Raw genomic sequence first — 23,261 nt, 5'->3', positions numbered from 1 at the left:
TTTAGAAGTTTAGAAAATCAATGATAAGTTTAAGGTTTATGAGAACTTCTAAGGGAATTGCTGTCAGGGTATTTCTTTAGTTCAGTGACTCCTAACTCACATTTCAGAAACCAGGCTTAGGCCAGATGACCTGTCTAGCGTAGGAACATTATCAAGTTCACCATTGAAATACAAGCTTATAATTGGTTCCCCCAGATAGAATAATTATTGGTTAAGAGTTTGGCACAAACATGAGGAACTGTGGGCTTTGTCAGTAACATCCTATGCAGATATATATAATCTTGACTGGATTATTGTATCTTCCTCTCACATTATACTTAAAAAAATTCATCTCTGAAATGAACTGTTTACTTCTATGTTAAAAGTTTGTTCTAGAAAAGAAAATTTCATCATTAATGTTCCCAAAGAAAATGCGTTTAAGGGAAACTTTTGAATGTTTTACTGCAGACTACTCAACAAATTGTAATTTCAGGTAGAGAACCAAATATTTTTCTGTTTTATCTAAGTGAACAAAAAAAATCATTCAAGAATTTGGCTCTCTAGCAATGTATCTGTGTATCATGTATGTATTTTATGGCATCAAAGTTATAGTTCAGTAGATTTCTAAAAGGCTTTTGAGACAGAGACATGAATTTTTACAGATTCTAATTACAAGTTAGAAGTCATGTCACTGTAGGAAATTAAAAATGGAGACAATTAGGGAAAATTCCAGTTGAAAGAAAAATGCATTATGGAAAAAGCAATAAAAGCACAAAAAATAGGAAAGTAAAATCACTTCTCAGTAGCTTCTGTGATTCAATTGTAGATCAATAGTGTGTAGTTAATGCATTGCCAAGAGAGCATTAATTTGCAATTACCACAGGTGATCTGATCCTCTGTGTTCTGTCCATTGACACAAATGACCTTTTGTTGAAAGAGATTCTGTAGTCATTATTTTAAATAGAGCAACAGAAAGGCAAAAGGAAAGTATAGGTCACTTTCAGTCATAAGTATCTTACATCACACAAAGTGGGAACCATTGTAGGTTAGCCCCAAACAGTCACATGATGGAGTGTAATGAGCCTGAGCATGGGCATGTCTGTTTGCATACAGGGTGGATGTAACATACACTCGGATGATGATGATAAGTATGATTCAAGGTGAAACTACAAATGCCCTGAATTAAGTATAACATAAAGTAGACCTTTGATAAACCTCTATGATAAGGGAAGATACGAGAGACTTTGGTTCAACCAAGTAGGTGTTTTGCAGTGCTTCTGTTTGATGCAAGCTGAGTAGCCTTGTAGGTAGAGCGTCTGGGACAATGGTACGTTCTTGAAAGCAAGCAAGAAAGAAAGAGACCTCCATTCTCTAGAGACTATATTCTAAGCATAAACAGTATGGCAAGGACCCACACAGCCTTGTCTGGAGTTTGCGACACAGACAGTAATATCAACCTCAGAATTGCCAGCCAGGCACAGGAAGCCCAATAAGACTACATCTTACTGATGCACGCTTCAGCACAAATAAAAATGCATCAATGGCTTGTAGTGAAATCCTAGCTCTGCTGCTCACTAGCTATATGACTTTGGCTTTATTGGATCTGTGAACATTTTATACTTCAAGTTTGTTATCTGAGAAGTCGGGTTGATGATAATAATACCTACTTCATAGGATGGTTATGAGGATTAAATATTATCACATGGAAAGCATTTCAAACAGTACCTACAACACAGTGCCCACAGATGTTGGATATTAATTATGTCACTATTATCATCATCACCCCCTGCTACTATTTTTATGCATTGATAAAGAATTTTAAAACAAAATTTACACCCCTCTATTCTAACTTTTCACTAGCATGTATCTTAGCTTAGGCTGATTGGAAACAGCACCTGAAGAAAAGGCCGAGTGCTAAGGTTTAGAAAGTAAAACCTAGAGTAGCTAGAGAAAAAGGGAATAGAAGAAAGAGAAAATTGGGATCTGAATACAGGGTAATGCATTACTGAGTAGTCCACTGCTTCACAAGCTGCAAGCAATACACACAGTCAATTGGCCACATGGAACATCTCCAGATAGACTAGATAGAAAATAGTGCCTTGGGACAATCCATCCCAGGGAAAAGTGAGAGAAAATTTATCTGCCATTCCTTCCAGCCTTCTTTCTCCCATTGGTTGAAGTTCATCCTTCTGGAGGGTCACGTGTCCCATTCTGGCACTTCATCCAGGATACTGACCTCTTCTGTATGTCTGGTTATCCAGCCTGTATATTCATAGTGACAGATAACTTATTATCTTATAAGTTATCCAGTTAAAATTATAGGCAAATTCTGCCTTCATACTGTGGAAAACCTACCTCCATATATCTTTCTAAAACTAGACAGAATACATTCATGCTATTTTTGTAAAAGCCTAGAATTTCAGAAATGGATAAAAACTTGTCAGTGCAGAGACAGCTAAATATTATATTTATATTGTCCTTATTATCTTTGTTTATGACTATTGATAGTAACACAGGTAAGTGAAAATAGTGATAATAAGTGATAATAATATTTTTACTATACTATAACTTACATTCTGTCCCAGAATGAGACAGAGAAAGCTAAGAAGTTGAGTGTTCTCAAAAATCACTGTTAGGGAATTAAATGGGTACCCAAAGACTTCCTGAAACCTAGAGAACTTAGGACAGCAATGACCTAAGCATGTGGAAATGCACACTGCTTATATCTGGAAATTCGGAAAAAGTAATCTGGAAGGCTTTCATGATGTTCTTTTAAGATTGAGTAACATGTATGCAAAACATCTTCTAAAGCTATTAATCAGAAATATATTTCACAAACAGTTGGGACTTGTACCTCTCTGCAAAAGTGTCTAAAATGGTCATAATAGTGATTTGAGAAGGGGGAATGTTATCGTTTGCCTGGCTCTCCACTCATTCCTTGGTCAGAAGCAGCAGTGATCCATGAATCATGCAAATAGTCAAGCAAACCAAAAAAAAAGAGACAAACAAATAGATGGAGTAAAGAAAAGGGAGGAAGAAGGACCTTACTGCCAAGTAATTGAGACCTGAATGCAACTTTGTAAGGGAAAACAACTTGTTTATACCAGCTTTCAACTTTTTCCATGGATAGGCACATTTTATTAATAAATAAATTATTTTATATATTTTATTAATAAATGATAGGGGGCGCCTGGGTGGCTCAGTCAGTTGAGTCATTTGAGTCCGACTTTGGCTCAGATCATGATCTCACAGTTAGTGAGTTCGAGCCCCATGTTGGGCTCTGTGCTGATAGCTCAGAGCCTGGAACCTGCTTCAAATTCTGTGTCTCCCTCTCTCTCTGCCCCATCCCCACTCATGTTCCGTCTCTCTTTGTCTTAAAAATAAATAAAACATTTTTTAAAAATTTTAGAAATAAATGATAGGCACTATTTAAATCAGACAGTCCAATTCCTATCTTTATCTAAAGTTGCCTTATAAAAAATTTAAAAAATAAATAAAAAGCATGACAATCAATGAAAAAAAAATAAAGTTGCCTGGTAGGTCATTCTGGCTATTTAGAGTATTACCCATTCTAATTATGTGTGAGATCTGTAGTGGTTTTTTTCAATAGTAGATTTTTATAGATTTTGTAGATTTTTATAGCACCTGGCATTCTAGTGCCTGGACTTTGTGATACCTATCATAATAGGCCAACACCTATAGGGAACTGATAATTAAGAGAACATAAACAGCTTCTCAAAGCTTACCTATAATCCACAGCTTACCTATAATCCACAGGGTATAAGTACATTTTAACTTTGCAAATGATAATAGCAAAACTATTATGATGGGTAATGCTTATACAGAATTTATCACGTGCCAGATACTTTGTAAGCTAATAGTTATATTAGTTCATTTATCCTCTAGTAATCCTGGGAGAGATAGATATTAGCATTGTCCATGTTTTATAGCCAAGAATGTTAAATTACAAGATGATAGGTGGCAAAGCTGTGATCTAAATTCAAACAATTTGACCTAGCATCTGATTTTCAACCACCACATTATATTGGCATTTTTGCCTGCTAGAATGACTGTTGTCAAAAGATAGACAGTAATAAATGCTGGCGGGGATGGGGAGAAACTGGAAAACTCATGTATTGCTTGTGGAAATGTAAAGTGGTGCAACTACTTTGGAAAACAGTTTGGCAGTGTCTTAGAAAGTTCAACATAAATTTACCATACAATCCAGAAATTTCATTCCCAGGTGTCTACCCAAGAATAGTAAAAACATATATCCACAAAAAGACTTACATACACAGTCATGGCAGCATTGCTCCTAAAACCCCAAAACTGAAGACAGTCCACATTGCCATCAGTTGATGAGCCGATAAACAAAACGTGGTACATGCACACAATGGAATAGTATTCAGCAATAGAATGGGCTGATACCATAACAACATAGATTGTTTTAGCATGTGTAATATTATGCTCAGTGAAGACAGACACAAAATACTATAATATTTGTATTGTATAATTCCACTTATAAGAAACTATTAGAAGTGGCAAATCTAGGAAGACAGAAAACAGATCAGTAGTGGGAGAGTGGCTGTAAAGGCACAGGGAACTTTTAGCTGATGGAAATACTTTATTATTTTTTTTTTTTCTTTTTTTTTTTTTTTTAAATTTTTTTTTTTCAACGTTTATTTATTTTTGGGACAGAGAGAGACAGAGCATGAACGGGGGAGGGGCAGAGAGAGAGGGAGACACAGAATCGGAAACAGGCTCCAGGCTCTGAGCCATCAGCCCAGAGCCTGACGCGGGGCTCGAACTCACGGACCGCGAGATCGTGACCTGGCTGAAGCCGGACGCTTAACCGACTTGATGGAAATACTTTAAAAGGGGGTTGTGGTGATAGTTTCACAACTCTGTAAATTTACTAGAAGTCATTGACTTGCATACTTATAACAAATAAATGTTATGGTATTAAATTATGCCTTAATAATGTTGCTTTAAGAAACCCACATAATTAGAGATGGATTAAGTACTATATGTAACAAAATTATTAAATGCAAAAGTTTGAAATCTGGATTGAAGGATTCATGGTGAAAAATCTTTAGGGTAAACATGAGGATATCAATAATGCTTAAAAGTTCTGTTTCTTTCATCTTACTAGAAAAATGACATAATGCCTTTTATAAGGATCTGTTAACATTTATAGTATTAATATCTCAGATGTAATCAAATTAAATTAACGTTTATAAATGCTGCCTAATTTAAAAGTAAACGCATTCAAATAGGCCTGCCTGATTAAGGCATCCTTGGTAGAGGCCTTCCTAGATTTCTTAATGTGTTCTATGCATTAAAGTACTAAAATTAGACTATTTTCTTACAAATAAACACTAATCATACTTGGTATATATGCTTCTGTCTGATTTAAGTATTTTAATTTTTAAAATTATCTATTATTTAGGAAATGTTAAAGAGATGAGAGGTTGGCTTTGAGGTATCAACAACTAACATCTGTTGAGAACTTCATTCAAGAGGTTCATGTCATCAAACTGTATTATGTATTGGTCGTAATGTCCATTTATTCTATTAAGAGTTACTGAGTGTCTAATAGATACCAGGCACAATAATAAGAAACAGACATATAAGAAAAAAGTCAAATAGTGATAAATGCTATTTAGAGAATTTAAATCAGTAAATGTGCTAGTGCCTGGGAGCCTGGATGGTCTGAGTGGGGAGGTCCTATAGAGAGGTGATACTTAAGAGAACGCAGTAAGATTTACCCAAACATGTGAAAATATGGAGAAGAGCATTACAGGTAGACAGGGAAAAACCCCAAATGTAAAAATGAAAACATAAATGGCAAGATTTTTTTTTCTTTTTCTTTTTTTTTCTTTGCCTGCTCAGAAAAGGCCATTGTGGCTACAGCATAGTGGGCATGAATAAGAGAGGTGAGCAGGGACCAGATCATACAGTGCTTTAAAGCAGGTGTCCCTATTATTTCAAAGCAAGGTAAGACATTGTTGGTTTTAAGCAGCGGTAAGATATGATCTAATTTATATTTTAAAATAATCATTCTAGCTATTGTATAGGTAATTAATTTGAGGGTAATTAATTTCAATAGTAGAAGATGGAAACTATTGCAGTAGTCCAGGTCAGCGATGACGATGGATTTGAATAACAAAAAGCAATGAATGTGGAGAGAATGGACAGATTCACAATATATATTTGAAGTAGTGCAATAAGGCTTGCTGAGAGATTATAATTTTGTGAGCCAGAAAATAAAGGAATGGAGAATGATTTTTAGCTTTTGGACTATTGGAAAAGTAGGTTGCAGGAAATGGGAAATCAAGAATGCTGTTCTGGCCATAGTAAGGATGCCCAGGAGACACCAGTGGAGATGTCAGATGGACAGTTGCCTCTCCTTTTTTTCTATCTGATTTTCCAGAGATGTACCAAGCCTTCAAATGCATATATAACCTAATACTGATAAATGAGTGTATGTCTTCTCCCCCAGCTAGGATACACATTCCTTTCTGCTTCTTATGAATGCCTCACGGTGATTAGAGGAATCGGGCACAAAGTAGATACGTGGATACGTGCTTGTGGATGGATGCTGAGAGATGAATGACTGGGTTGATGTGTAGATCAGTGAATATTTAGAAATAAGCAGTAAGCATCTGGGTATTGAATATTTCAGAGGCCAGTTTCATTTATCTCTTATCATTCTCAGATATATATTCCTAAAGCCAAGCTTAAGAGGATCATGAGTGTTAAAGGAAAAGATTACAAGAAATACAATTTACATCAAATGTATATTTTTAAATAAAGTAAATAAAAAGTCTAGAAAACATATCCCTCCAAAGGAAAAAAAATCCTAAATTTGTTAGTCCTTAAAAACATATTTATCCATTTCCCTAACTCATCTTCAGATACCAGGAAATATTGCTTCTCTGCTATGGTCAGATTTCCCACACATTCTATGTTTTTATGACCTATGGGTCTCTGAAAATACAAACCAGATTCTTTTGGCTTGAAATATACATATTTCTAGTTAAACATCTCCTTACCCTGTTCACTGATCCCACCCACAAAATCAGAGGAAAGAAAGATAATGATTGCTGTTGGCTTCTTTTATTTAAGCTGACAGATCTGAACCAAGAGGACCTAAGAACTTCTTGGAATTAAAAATTTGGGCATGCAAATATAAACCTTCACTATCCTCAAAAAATTTATGCTGTGTTTGTAAGACAAAAGAAAATAATATGTCTAAGGATCAAAATATGAAACCTCTGTTTCAGATAGCTGGCTTAATCCTACGGTGATAGACACATCAGATATTATAATATTTAGCATATTTCCTCATGTGGAAAATGATAGGATTTCAGTTGTCATGCTTTAAGGGCATGAGCCATAATCTCATTATCGTCTCCCTAAATCAATCACTACATTCTGGATATTAACTCAGTCCTAATGACACCAGATGCAGTAATGTATATGAGGTGAGAGAAAAGTTCTATGATTCATCATTGGGCCTGAAAACAATGATGCAAGCTAAAAAAATCAACTTAATCACTTGGGAATTCAGTATGGCCAAATACAGCATGCATTGTGCATGCCTGGTCTTACAGAACTAAATTAAGTATCATGTTGCATATTCATAGGGCCTGATGTCTCTCAAATACACAAAATAAATATGAGTATTGCAGAATTAATAAACACAATCAGTTCATGGCATTTTTAAAGCATTGTAAAATTAGGTAATGTTCCCTATTAACAATCTCAGAATACAAGCAATAGTTTAATTTACAGTGTGACATTTTATAGACAAGACTGAAATATAAAACATATAAAATTCACTTACCTGCATTTACCTTGTTCTTTTCTTGCATTCATATTCATATTCTAATTCATATTCAATAATTGATTTAGAACCTATAGTATATTGATTTGTGGGGAGGGGGTGGTAGTCAGATTTCAGTTTATGCTGTCAAAGTATGACAGGTGATATTCAGTCATGTTTTGGTCTTAACATTCTATCTTGTGTGTTCCTCTGTATGTGATAAGGCAGTTGTTGACAACATAGACATGATAGTTTTAGTCCAGGGCCTCAACATAGTAACTTATCTGAGAAATTGGTTAATATGGGAAGAAAACTCAAAAGGCACTAGTTTCACAGTAAGACATACAATTAAGAACTTGAATACTTATTTTTACCTCTGAATGAGACCCACTGTGTCACATATGGACTGAGGAAGACTTACTTCCTGGTAAATAGCACTTCATAATTCTTATCTCATTTGGTCCTCACAACAGCTTTTCAAGGAAGGTTTATTCTGACAGATAAAAATGAACAGCATAACCCGAGGCTGCCGCATTCAGAAGTTTTGTTTGATAATAGAATTTGAAAGGAAACCAAGGGACTAGTTTATAAATTAGTGTCTGCGGAATGAGAGAATAAATGAGTGAGTGGGTAATTTTTGAGTAATAGAGAAAGACTTTTTTGAAGAGATGATGTCTTAAAATTGCTTTCTTATGATCAAAATCCAGAGTGATCTATTAAATACTTCTGGCTACACATCTCCAGCAAATAGAGGGAGAAGGCCTTTCTGGAAAGGAAGAGGCAGAAATTTTGCAGGACATGTATTAGAGGAGAGCAAATTATTTTAAATGCCAGTATTTGCATGACTCTGTTCACTAGCAAATTTGATTATTTACCTTGAACCATTTAGGGTAAGTTGATGAAGTTCTGAACTTTCAATTTAAATTACAAATTTGAAATAATTAAAGATAGAGAAAGAATTCTTTAAAATGAAAATATTAGGGGGCGCCTGGGTGGCTCAGTCGGTTAAACATCTGACTTTGGTTCACATCACGATCTCACGGTTCGTGAGTTCAAGCCCCGCATCAGGTTCTGTGCTGACAGCTCAGAGCCTGGAGCCTGCTTTGGATTGTGTGTCTCCCCCCTCTTTCTGCCCCTCCCCTGCTCATGCTCTGTCTCTCTCTGCCTCTCAATAATAAATAAACGTTAAAAAAATAAATAAATAAAATGAAAATATGAGGCCTGATCCAAGGAGACAACTGCACTGACCTGGGTATGTGATGCAGAAACTAAACAATTAGATGAGAAAATCCAGACACAAAACAGAATAGAGACCTTTCCCTTAGCTTCTCCTGGCTCTAAATTATCAGTCCTTCAGGGGAGCTAGAATCTAGACTGCTACAAATGAATACTTCAATATATGTACGCATATGTGCGAAAATTAGTAGTTTAGAACACTGCATATATTGGACACGGTACTGCGAGTTCAGTCTTTGTTAAACACATGTCTTTGTGGGATTCTAAATTACATATTCCTTCAGTTGTTATTAAAGGGAACTACTGGAAGAGAAAGAATCAAATGGTAGCTGCTGTCAGGATTTGGTTATCCAGACTGGGAATACCAGATAAGTAGTAATCCATATGTAAGCTCTGTGAAGTTTAGCTGTAATAAATAGTACTCTGAGTATCAGAAAGAGCGCTAAAGTAGAGCTGCTTCTTTGCATCCTGGAAAGACCTGGGTATATCCAAAGAATAACTAAGTAATAACGCAAAGATAATAATGTTTAATGGTACAATGAGTGGCACAGACTTTAAACACCACTCTGTGGGTTGGTGTGACTTCTGAATTACGATAAATTTGTATAAGTAGAGGGAGATAAAAATATGTTATTGACAGGAAATTGAAGAGAATTTTGCTTGTCATTGAATGGGTCTTAATATGATATCATCAACTTGCTTCATTCATTCATTTACTCATTTATTGAACAAATCATATGGCAGGCACAGATATTTATGTACTAAACACTGAGTGTGCTGTGATGAACAAAACAGATATAGTCTCTGCCCTTTTACTGTGTCTCTGAAAGCTGGAGAATGTGATCTAGGTTGTAATTTGTACAGGGGTGCCTAGGTGCCCTTTAAATACTTGCATGTGTTTAGTGACTACTCTCTTGGACATGCATGCCAGATGGGCTGGGATCTGATTAGAGGAGGCTCTGGAGTTCTGTCCCTTGGTGAGAAACTTGTTCATGTGGGCTAATGAATTTTCACAGAGAAGATGGACTCAAGGGGCACCTGGGTGGCTTAGGCAGTTAAGCATCCGACTTCAGCTCAGGTCATGATCTCATGGTCTGTGGGTTTGAGCCCCACATCAGGCTCTGTGCTGACAGCTCAGAGCCTGGAGCCTGCTTTGGATTCTGTGTCTCCCTCTCTCTCTGCCCCTACCCCACTCATGCTCTGTCTCTCTCTGTCTCTCAAAAATGAATAAACACTAAAAAAAAATCTTTAAATTGTAATTCATACTTACATGTATTTTAGATATTGTCCTAGATACATACATATCTTTTTATTTGATATATTCCTCACAATGATTTTATTTTGGATGGATGGATAGATACAGACAGACAGACACATGTGTGTATGTGTATATGTGTATGTGTATCATGTGATATGTGTATATATTATATATATACATATGTATGTAAATATATTTATTCCTGTTTTCATCTGAGAAGCAGGTGCCTTTGTAGTGGTTACAAAAGAAAAACAAGATTGTACAGTTGTTATGAGAGAATGTTCTGGGACATATTGATCCAGCACTTGAACCCTTGCTCTGCTCTTCATTAGTTGTATGATTCTAGTCAAAGTCCTTAATCTCTGACCCTCTGTCTACCCATCTGCTAATTGAATAAAATAGTAATACTTTGTGGTGTTATTGTGAGGTTTAATGTGATGCTACATTGAATGTATTTAGCACAGTGCTTGGAAAGTAATCACCACTAAGTGAATTTCAGTCAAAGTGCAGTAAGCCTAGAGGAATTTGGGTAAAGCATAAAGAAATGGCAGCTACAAAAAAAAAAAAAAACAGACTTTTTAAACTATGTGAAGTACATAAAAACTTGCCACCCTTAAGGGTGTTTCTGTCCAGCTTACAGGATTCAGATTTTGGTCTGCCCTTTACCCTTCCTGTCCTTCTTGAGTTTTTCTTATGCCAAAAGATCCTTGGAGGTCAAGAGGGACCCTTAAAACTGGGGTTCTCTGGATCAGGTTAGGTCTCTGAAATTCCAAATCCCCATGTAAGCAATAAAAGCCCTACGACTTCAACCCGATGTTAATGTTCTGAGGCCGGGGTAAGTACCTGAAGGACCTGAATGGTAAACCAAACAAAACGTGATAGAGCATTTTAGAATGTGTTCCATGAGGATAAATGAAAATCTCCCTCCAATCTGAAGATGGGGAAAACCTTCCAATAAGTAAGGGAATCATAGATCTAGATTTGTTCAGAAAAGTTTTAGTTTATGCTGATTGTCCTGGTATTTTCATTATTAGTTTCCCTGTGTACTCTCAAGTGTCTGGATGATAAATTATATGGGTCACTTCTAAGTATCCTCCTAAAACCCTGAGCCTAGAATTTTTACTGGTCTTTGTAATCTTTCTTCAGGTTAATTGTCACATTCACAAATCATAAAATATTTACCCTTCTAGTGAGAAATGCAAATAAAACTGCTTCTTTGATCATTGCATTCATTCATCTCTAACCATTTTCCAGCAATCTATCTTTGGAGCGTAAAGGCCAGGCATTTTATTTTTAGGTTCTTGGTTTTCATTAATTAAAAAGCAAACCAAACAAACAAAACACAAAAAGCCAAAAAACAAAACCTAGTGTATAATTTACTTCCCCAGATTTTCCACAAAATCACAAATTTTGTAAGCCTATTTTCTACCTGTATGGTAAAGAAATTAAGAACAAGCGTTTAATATATATTTTTAAAGCCCCTTTTAAAAACTACAAACCTTTTAGCGGTGCCCAGGGGCTTAGTAGGTTAAGTGTCCAGCTCTTGATCTCGGCTCAGGTCATGATCTCACAGTTCTGAGACTGAGCTCTGCATCAGGCTCTGTGCTGACAGAGAAGAGCCTTGGGAATCTCGCTCTCCCTCTCACTGCTCCTCCCCCACTCATGCTCACTCACTCTCTCTCTCTCTCAAAATAAATAAATAAATAAATAAATAAACATTAAAAGAATTTTTAAAAATACTAACTTTTTGGCTTTGCTTCTCCAGTTATCCAGTGTATGCACTGTGCTTTCAGTATATTAACTTGAACACTGCTAAGTTTGTTTTGGGTTTGTTGTTGTTGTTGCTTTTTCTGTAGCATTTAACTCTTAAATAGATTATCCACTCTTAGTCAACTGAACTTTGTCTAACTTTTGTGTCCCAGAATATATTGGCAACTTAGTCAAGATTGTTGACTCACTGTTAATAGCCACCCACTACTCTCACAAATTTGTGTTTTTATCAATAATAGATGAGCCAAAGCATCAACTCCTGAACTGTGAGTGCTTTGAGTTAAGAGGTGGACAGTGTTATTTGAGGTGCTGTTTTCTTGTTGAACAACATTCTTCTCATTTCACACGGTCCGCTTTTCTTGGAATATTGAATGTCTGGCTCTGTTGTTGAGTAACCGCATACCTTTATCTATCTTCAAAGCCCAGAAAAATTTCCCTGGGTGAATTTGCTCAGTAGACCTTTCCTCTCTAGGCATTACGACCCAAATACCACATCCAAACCCCATGTGGTATTTTAGTAAATGGTATTGTAAGTCAAATTCTCCCAGCTGTGTTGACACTGCTGAAAAAGAGAGATTGCCGAAAATTATGGATGTGAGTCATCTGACAGCCATTGTTTGGATATTCAGTTTCCTTCTCTTGCCCCACTTTTATCGTGGGAGGTGCTGAGTTTGCACGAGGCTACCTGCGAACCTGTATACCACCTGTGTCACTGCAGAATAATTGAAAATTACTGTGGTAACTGATATCACACCACAGCATTAGCCTAGGGTGGGGAGAGTTTGTTTTAGTAGAAAATCCTTCTGCCTCTGAGGCAAAGTGGCCATGCTTCCTCAAACTGTAGCCACAGCCCCTACCCAAAGAATGGGCTGTATAGGAGAGCCTGGTGTGCAGAGGACTCCATGTACTGTTGCAGTCTTTTCAGACTTCTATTTGTGTCTGTGGGGAAGCAGGGCCATCAACAGTGACATCTTTGAAGAGGCAGGACAGCGGTCCCCACTCTTTGGCCCTACATGTTGTGCCAGACTCACCCATCTTATCTCTAACCTCTCATAAAAGGCAGATAGAGGGGCTGTGTCTCTGTGTGGTTCTTTTTTCATTATTAGTCCTTGGTTCAGGTCATCATTGAGATCGGAATCCAGTTGAAGCTGACTTTGTAAAGGACAGATACAAGGAAAGGGACAGAGGTGATCTCGCCTGCAGGGCACATCACATCCCTTTGACTAATCAACCCACGCCCTCCTCAGTCAAGTTGTATCATGAGCAAAGTGAATAGAGAAGATGGTCCCCCAGTGCTGTTCTGAATAACAGTCTAGTGGGTGGCCCATCATCCATGCCACCTTTGAGAAAATACTTGGAGAATTGATACTTATATTCCATATTCCAGTTGGCAAAATGTGGTCTGGATCCCAGTGTAAAATACCTTGGAAATACTTTATTCTCTTTCAGCCGGTCTTCAGCTGAATTTGGGTAAAGAAATTAATCAGATGCAGGGCGCCTGGGTGGCGCAGTCGGTTAAGCGTCCGACTTCAGCCAGGTCACGATCTCTCGGTCCGTGAGTTCGAGCCCCACGTCGGGCTCTGGGCTGATGGCTCAGAGCCTGGAGCCTGTTTCCGATTCTGTGTCTCCCTCTCTCTCTGCCCCTCCCCCGTTCATGCTCTGTCTCTCTCTGTCCCAAAAATAAATAAACGTTGAAAAAAAAAATTTAAGAAATTAATCAGATAGAGGATGACCACAGGTGGACATTTAAAGAAATAGCCTTTCAAACTCCTTAAAATTCCTTCCTGACTGGGGACAAGGGGTGGGTATTTATATACTTAGAATTTGTCAGAGACTAAATAATTTAAAAGGCTAGATAAGAGGATAAGTGAATAACAATGAAAGATATGATACACAAAACAAGCTGAATGATTTCTGTACCTTTAACATTTATCAATGAGAAGCAATTAAAGAACAACTTTGAAAATGTAATTAATAAGCAAAAGTGCTTATGCCCTGAGGTTTTGTTTTTGTTTTGGCTTTTTGTTTTTGTTTTTGTTTTTTTTTTACCTGAACCTTTAAAAAACAACATCTGTGGGGCTATCTGTTGTTCTTTCCCCCCCCCCCCCAACCCAGTTTGCTGTGGTCAGAACACAGAAAACTTGAACTGAAAGATAGATTTCGTGATAGCATGGCATTTGGACAGCTATTTTACTTCATGATCCTGTACAGGTTAGTAGCAAACCTGAAATAAACCCACTCTTTTGGGGGAAACAAGATGGTATTTTGCTGAATGCTAGAATTTTATCACTTTGAGGGGGAAAAAAAAAGCTGCTTGAGAAACCTAAGAGTATGAAAGCATTTGAGATCTCAGAAGGAGTTTAAATCAATGCACTGCCACAGTTACAGAGCAGATGAAAGAGCCTGCTGTCTCAATTGCCAGGAAACTACTTAGAAACTCTCACTTTGATTTCTTCACGTAGTCCGTTACATTACTGCTAAATACAATATATAGGGACATCACAACTTTGATGTTGTACAGATTTAACAAATGGAAACTAATACGATAGAACAACTAAGATTTGTGGTTTTATGTGGATATACAAATATATACCCATCTAGCCCCTTATGTACTATGTATCTCCAGGGGCCGTCTTTCCTCTATAGCCATATAAAATGATAATTTTGGTGTTTTATTCATGAATTCTAGTAAGCAGTGCCATGTTTATGTAGTACCAAAAACTCATACGGAGATATTGTTATTCTGAATTATTACCTTAACAATATGCGGTGTTTGTACACCAGTTTCAAAAGTATAATGTAGTTTTATATATCTGTTGATAAGTACTGGGCAGAACTCAATGAAGAATTACTGAATCCATGCCTTTAGAAAATCTGATGCTTTTAATCAGTGGATGTGGAAACTGCATCTCCATCCAACAACAGCAGAGGTCTGTTCTCCAGTTTTAGTCATAAAGTTTCAAGTGGTTATCCAATTATTAAGATCCTACATTTAAAAAAATCTGTGGATTTCTGACATTATTCGTTCAATTATAAACTTGAAATCATTTTACAACAATGTGCTTCTTCTTATGAGAATTACAAATATGTGCTTATTTAATTACATGAGACTTCTCAAATTTTTGAAGTTTCCAGGAATAAGAGCAGAGGTCAGAATATCTTAATCTGACCATTGGCTCTGCCACCTACTAATCTTTTGAGTTGGGGCAGAGCATTCAATGTTTAGTTTCGATTTCCTCACTTAAGAATTTGATGGCACTTTCTCCATCTTACTGTCAGAATTGGTGTACAGACCAAGGAAAAAGGTACTGGAGAGGTGGTGCTATACTGGAGAGAGCGTCAGGCCAGCTGGGGAGACGAGTACTGCCTCCAGCTAGCTAGGTGACCACAGACACAGATAGGTCATTTAGCCATTCTGGACTCCTAATCTTGTGACAGAAGGAGGCTGGTCTGAAAATTTTCTGAATTCCCTTTTCCTTTATCTGTTGGCATGCTTTGAAAACTGTAAATGACTATATCAATATTTCTGACTTTTTGATAATGTGCGTTGAAAACTGGAAAGCACCATGTAAAATATTGCAGGTGTTTTATGTTGTTTTAAACAGTTTAACACTTTATCAAAATAAATTACTAAGGGGAGATCATAGGATTTTTTTTTCCTTTTTCTGGAAAATCTTTAACAAGTCCATGGATATTCTTCCTTATTCAGTGCTTTATCTCTGGACTGTGTTCATAGGAATACTCTTGAACTTCTTCCAGCTATCTAAGATTCTGTTATTAGTGTTTTTTGGAATCTGATAAGCATTGCAGAAGAACTTCCACTGTTTACTTAAATGTAGGTACCCTCCAGTATTCCTTTTACTAAATAATTTACAGGAACTTTAAGACTACTTTGGATTCAAGTGTAAACATATGTTTTACTTGCATACAGCCCGGTGGCGCACATTTCTAAGACCTGGAGTGGAGTTTGTCCCCCTATGTGACATGAAGTGAAAAGGGATAATTATGATTGTGGGTTTATGTGCATTGTGTCTGGTAGTTTAAGATCCCTGTTTAATAACTGTCACATTCTGAAATATCATTTGAAAGATTGCTGCTCTATTACACAAAAACATGTGCCAGCCCACGGTGTTCTGATTCTGTGGAACTCTTCTCTGCCAAATTATTTACCTGGGATTAGTACTTTTAATACCATTTGGATTCTATTTGCTAGCTTCCTAGTAAGTTGTCTTTTACGTTTCAAGGAAGTTGACTCTTTCTTTACAGGCAAAACTTTCCATTTTGACCTCATAGGCACTTTCAACTTTAAATTATCTGATAACAGCAATGAGGTTTAGTACCATTCTGTCCTTCTGGGTGTTGTAATTTCCACAGCACTGCCACCTACATGATGTAATTTAATCCTCACAACAATAAATTAGATATATCATCCTTTTTTTTTTTTTTCTTTTTTCACATCGGGAAGTGGGAGAGGACTCAACATGCTAAATGACTAACCCCAGTCACACAGCTGCTGAAATACAGAGCTGGGTCTCAGACATATCTTTTGGCAACAAGGCCAAATGCTTTTTTCGAGATCACTACTTGATGTAAATAAAAATAATGTCCTCGACCTTCCTTTACTGCATTAGGTCAAAAAAGTATTAGATTTAAAAAGTTATGTCTTGCCTAATTCATGCTCTAATGATTTATTCATATTATGAAATTTATTTTTGGTGCCAATCTAACTTACTAAGTACTAGCCACTATTTTCAGACTTAAATATGTTGCCTTTTAGTTTCCTATGTATTAAGTATTTAATCTCCATTTTGAAGTGAAGAAAGTTGCTCATACTTACACAGCTACGATGTAGTTTCAATCTGATTCTTCTGGACTTCTATGTGCATGCTCTTAGCCTCGAGGCTGTGCCATTCGATATGGCATAAAACCACCAGATTTGACTTTAAGAAATAGTTTCTCAAATTCAAGTTCTTTCCATTTTTATTTATATTATTGTTATTATTATTAATTATTATTATTATCATTAATGTTTATTTACTTTTGAGAGAGAGAGAGAGCGTGCTAGCAGGGTAGGGGCAGAGAGAGAAGGAGACAGAATCTGAAGCAGGCTCCAGGCTCTGATCTTTCATCACAGAGCCCGACATGGGGCTCGAACCCACAAACCTCAAGATCATGACCTGAGCTGAAGTCAGATGCTCAACTGACTGAGCCACCCAGGCTTCCCAGGTTCTTTCCATTTTTAATGTAAAAACATTACCCTGTCTCCTGCCTAACTTTTAGGTTTATTTTGAGTATTGAAAGAAATAATGTATGTAAAGGAGATTTTTAAGATGTAAATAACCATAAATAGGTAATTTACAATTAATGTGCTTAATCTCACTTAATGAGCAATAATGAGACAAGAATAGCACTCTGCAAACCTCTGTTTACTTGCAGGTATTTGTACACTCACTTTGCATAGGTAGGCTTTGACTAAATGTGCCTGCACCTAAAGCAAAAATTCAGGGCACTGTGTCAGACCCCTGGAGGAGACTGTTCGAGGGCAGTAGGAACTTTATGACACTCTTCAAATCCTGCTGCACAGGGAGCTGCCACCAACTCAGCCCTTGCACAGGGCTGATCCTGCTGAGAATCCAGGGGCCCCTATTTAAAACAGCTCACTATAGGGATATTCATGCTTATGGAAATAATTAATAGTGGCAATGATGCTTATAATGGCACCTGATGTCCTGCTGCGAATAAAGATAAACCAGCCTTCACCATAAAGAACTTACAAATTATACTAAGCAAACATGTTAACACCTATTAAGAGTCCTAATCAGAGCTGTTAAACAAACAAAGAGATGTCATATAAAACACACCCATTTAGGAATAGCAGCTACATGCTTGGTGTTATAAAAGGAACCATTTACCTCTGAGATAGAGATAAAACCCTCAGTGGAGTGTAAAGGTTAGGCAGGAGCAAGGCACCTTTCTGAGCAAACCCGTTTTCTAAGCATCAAATCCCACGGCCAAAGCTGTTCCCAATGGTGTGCTTGCGTCCTAAGATTTATTTTGGGTCTTATTACTATTTAATCAGCAAATTACTTGTTTCTTCAGATGTGACTTATTATTGTAAGTAGTTCTTCTTTAAAGGGCTATGAAAATGTGGCTATAATATAATAGTAAAAATCAAGAAATTTGTTTATCTGTAAGAAATTCACTTTGCAGATAGCATTTCAGGTTGAGATTCATCCCTACCAGAGCTTAAGATCTTGTTATTCTAAGTGTGGCCCAACAGCATTAACACCACTTGGGAGCTTGTCACAAATGCAGGATCTTGGGTCTCATTCCAAACCTACAAACAGAATATGAATTTTAATAAGATCCTCAGATAATTTATATGTATATTAAAAGTTTAAGAGAAAATATCATGTACAAAGTTCCTATGATCAGACATTCCCATCAGGAAAATTAATAAGTTTCATTCTTATCGGAAAGTAGAAATTAAATTACTCATTTTTGGAAGGTATATACGTAGTGTGACGTTTGCCTTATGATGAAACACATCTGAAGCGATCCCCTCAAACACCCATGTTTCGTGGTGCCTTCTGGTGTTTCCAGCATAGCAGACCATTCCAGCCACGTTCCGTCGCTATCTTGTAGTCTCTCCTCCCTCTTGAGGTTTTATGTTCCCTTCACACACTCAGATAGCTCCCCACTATGTGACACACTAGCGCTACAGAATAGGAGCGTAGGAGAAGGTGGGAAAGAGGTAGTCTTCCTAGCCATAGGGCCCACCATGTTCTTCCATAGTTAAAATACACCAACTCTATGTAATTTACTTCAATTAAAAAAATAATTACAATACGATACAATACACCAAGTCTGCTCTTGATCACTCCAGTGCCGCGGGGCTAAATCTATCATACACAAATGGTGCCATTTTTGTGGATTAAGAAAATTAGTGACTTTTACATCTTCTCACTGGACAAATCAGGGATAAATGAGATACAGCTTTATTATTCATATGTTACAAAGTATCTAGATTCCTTTTAGCTGCAGGTATTTATAACAATCATGAACATCACATAAAGAACATGACATGATGTTCTTTTGAAAATCTGATTTCTTATGGTCATATGGTGAACTACTTTAAGACTAGAGTAAAATTATACCCATAAGCATATACTATAAAAAAAAAAGGAATCTCACAGTGAACAAAGAGGGTAAAGTAAGGCATCAGTTGACTTACAGTTTAGAAAAATTCTGTGGAGGAAATTATAATGATGTTTTTTATAATTGTTCTCAAAAAAATCAACTCTAAGAAAGTTACAAGAGGCCTAATTAATGCTCAAATTGTTCTTCCTGAGAAACAGTTTTTTTTTTAACGTAATGTAATGGGCTTCATGGAAAATATTCTTTGTGTTTAGTGGTTATTCAATTCTCCTCTCTACATTGTAGTAACATACAGCACGTAAGAATAGGAAATGAAAGATTTTTGTTTCTGCTTTTTGAGGTGTCTTTGGTAATAATTAACCTGGAAGTGTTTACCTAAATCCATTAAATTCAAGCTGTAACTCAAATCCCAATACAGACTTTCAGGTTTATTTTTATTGGAAGGATCCTAAATTCTCAGAACCAACCTTCCTTTACTCTAGAATTTTTTTCTTTATCGTCTGACATATGGTCGCTCAAAATATCTCTTCCAAATTATCCATACATTCGACATCTATTTTTCTAATGTTTATTTTTGTCAGGAAGAGAGAGACAGACAGAGAGAGAGAGAGAGAGAGAGAGAGAGAGAGAGAGAATGAGCGAGGGAGGGACAGAGAAACAGAGTATCCGAAGCAGGCTCCTCTCTGACAGCAGAGATCCCAATGCAGGGCTCAAACCCACTAACAGTGAGATCACGACCTGAGCCAAAGTAGGATGCTCAACCAACTGAGCCACCCAGACATCCCAAAGACATATATTTATCGAGAGCAGAATAAGTGACAAACACTGTGGATAAATATGGTCACCAAGATGAACAGGTTCTTCCTGCCTGAAACTTCAGTATGGGAAGTGAGCTGTAAATCAAATGCAATAGTTATGAGTAAAAAGCATATTAGTAAAAGAAGGCCTTAACCTATCCTGAATTCTTGGAGCCTTCTTGAAGAAGTAATATTTACCATGAGATAAGAAGGGGCCAGTACTCAGCCATGGATAGAAGGGAAGGATTTTCTAGGCTGCCAGATCTTATGAAAAAGTCTTAAGGCAAAGAAAGAATGTGGCAAATGTGAAGAAAAGAGCAAAGACCTGGGTGATTGGAACATAGTGAGCAAAAAGAACCACAGTAGATAAGGCTGAAGAGGTAGACAGGGCTCAATGGTGGTTGAGTTAACTGATGAACAGCACTCCAACCTCAGCATGACCACCTCTGGACATGAGAACTACCTCCAGGCAGTACATCCGAATCAATGAAGGGAAAATGAGAGAGTTAAAGTGTCATTTCTTATGCTGTACTAAATTTGATTCCTTGTAAATCCAACCAACTGGATCTAATTTTTAACAGCTGTACTGAGGTTTGCCTGACATACAGTAAACTGCACATATTTAAAGGGTACAATCTGGTTAAGTTTTGAAATACGTATAAGCCTGTGAGGCCATCACCACATCGAGTCTATGAAAGTATTCGTTGTCCTGAAAGCTTCCTTCTGCCCCTTCACGGGGAGGGGTGCCCCTCCCACCCAGCACTCCCATCCCCACGCAATGATTGACATGCCATGCTTGGAACAGTGCCTAGAACATAAATAAGTTTTCTTGAATAAATGAAAAGTGAGTCCATGTGGAGAATTAGCTCTTGGTTTGACATTGGGTTGATTGCTTCATCTTTTCCAGGTATGCAGTGCCATTCAGAATCAGGACTTCACTGTTATCCAAGACTACTGCACTGGCCTCAAAGCTCTGCTTTATCTGAAAAGCATTGATGAACTGCAAGACTGGGACGGGCAGAGTCCGGCTACCATGAGTCATCAGAAAGGGAAACCGGTTCCGCGTATTGCTGAACTCATGGGAAAGGTATGTGCTCAACTTTTCCTGTTGTCCTTAAGAACTCTACCTCAGTCACTTTCTATTTCAGGTCTTGTTTTCTTTCCCACTGTCTCAGGAACAGGAAACACAGTGCCTCTTGGATGTAATTTCTGTAGTAGAATCATTCTGAAGGAGGCTTGATTACAGCTATATGACAGGTCCGTGAGTTACATTTTTATAAAACCAACATAACACAAGGTCATGTAAAGGGAAAAGATTGAAGTTTGTAGTGTAAAGTGCCTCCAAATTCTTGCTTACTGTGGTGATGACTGGCATTCTTTGCAGTGGGAAGCTGGAGATTTCTTTATTCTTTAACAAGCTCTGGAAATTATAACATTACCTTTCTATTTTCAAGACAATCAAATCACTGGAGCCCTGAATAATATGATGAAGTTTTTAAAATTAAAATCTAATCAGTATCTTTTGTAACTGCTTCTGCTATGTGGTTAAACCTGGGCTCAAAAGGTTATGTCCCAACTTTCTCACTAACTGTTATTTTCAGAGAAATATATACTACATTTACATTTTGTATAATACAGTGATTTTAGCAAATCTTTTCTAAAACAACATTCAGCATTTTGCCTTTGTATTTCCTTTGTATTATTCTAAATAGACAATCATTGTCAGAAGACATTTCTTGAGTCCTGAATGAGGGGAGGAAAAAATTATAATTCTTAGTCTTTTCAGCTTGTCACTACATCAATAATTAACTTTAAAAAAAAAAAGAAAGGCAAGTATAAAAAGATTCTTTAAGGAAGCATTTAATAATTCAAATGAATCTTAACTTGAAACAGGTCACATGAAAAAGAATGGAAAACAAAAACCCTGGGTACTCTGCCTTGGGTGGCAGGGTTAGGGGCTCTGAAAGAATAAGAGAAACATCATATAACTGACTTACATTTGGCTAGTTTTAATAGAAAATATCACTGTCCTCCAAGGTAGCTAAAAATAAGGATTTCTTGAAAAATAATGTGCATGATTACAAATCCAGTGATGAAAAACAAAAGGGAGAAAGAAATAAAATCTTACAGTGTAGATTCCTGGAAAATATCGTGATGAATGACTTCATGAGTGGCAATCAAAATGAAAAAAGGGTGGGTGACATTAATATTTATAATATTGTAATTAGCAAGACTGTGCCTAAGCATCATTATTAATGTAGCTAATCATATTATCATAAACTGAGTCTGCAGTATTTAGACAGTGAATGTTCTTGCTTTATCAATGACCATCAACGTCTGAAGGTTGTTCATAGGGAAAAAACCTTTTTTTTTTCACAAATAAGTTTACACTCAGTGAATGTAAATATCTCAAATAAATTGGCTCTGACATGATGATTTTGATAGTTTATGACCATTTGTAAAAGCATTGTCTCAAATTTGAATGGTCGCTATGTGAGTTGAAATGTTAGCAATTATATTGCACCGGGCCGTTTTGTCTTTAAGGGACTTCCACACTCATTTCAAAACTTACATATTCAAATAAAAGATGAATAATGATGGAGACACTTGTGTCAATGACATAAGTGGAAATTGATTTTCTGACAGTTTGAAACTAGATTCCGACTTTATTTTGGTAAGCCCAGCCTTCATCAAAATCGTAAGTATAATTTTCAGCATTATCATTTAAAATAAGATTTTTTTCACATAGATTTTGCTTGTGTGATTATATTAGTGATTCATTTCTCACCTCTAAGTTGAAGAACTAGCAGTTGGTCTGGCAATAGATCTTTGCTCCTGGATTCCCCTATGTGGGCTGACATGACTAAAACAATAGGTGATGGTCCTTTAACGTAACGTCCCTAACAGTGCATCAAAGTGCGCTAGATCCAAGGTACAGGTGGCTTCCTAATTGTTCCTTTTTGTGTTTCTGGTGTGTGTGTGTGTGGGGGGGGGGGGGTGGGTGTGGGTGTGTGTGTGTTTGTGTGTGTGTGTGTGTCTTTGAAAACAACTCATATTGCTCTCTCACTAGCTGAAGAATAGCATGCTGCTCCTTATAGTGTTTTCATGTTACAGGGACAACCAGAGATGATGTAGACCCTTTTGAGAGGGGCCTGTTAGAAAGAGCTGGCTTCTTACAGGAAAGATTTGTTTGGAAAGTACAATTGTTACTCTACTTAATCTTTCACTCGGAGGT

At 36.9% G+C, this 23,261-nt stretch overlaps 1 protein-coding gene across 1 annotated transcript in view; it reads left to right on the top strand.

The window, feature by feature from the left end:
- DPYD (dihydropyrimidine dehydrogenase) overlaps nt 1-23,261 on the top strand; it is an 852,446-nt gene that overhangs the window by 705,844 nt on the left and 123,341 nt on the right. Inside the window, exon 20 of the mRNA XM_045478381.1 lies at nt 20,934-21,113. Coding sequence (XP_045334337.1) covers nt 20,934-21,113 — 180 coding nt within the window. The remainder of the gene's footprint in view (nt 1-20,933; nt 21,114-23,261) is intronic.

The sequence above is a fragment of the Leopardus geoffroyi genome, chromosome C1, assembly GCF_018350155.1.
Source record: "Leopardus geoffroyi isolate Oge1 chromosome C1, O.geoffroyi_Oge1_pat1.0, whole genome shotgun sequence".
Classification (NCBI taxonomy): Eukaryota; Metazoa; Chordata; class Mammalia; order Carnivora; family Felidae; genus Leopardus; species Leopardus geoffroyi.
Note: the sequence above shows the minus strand (reverse complement) of the source record. Positions and strands in the feature narration are given on the sequence as shown.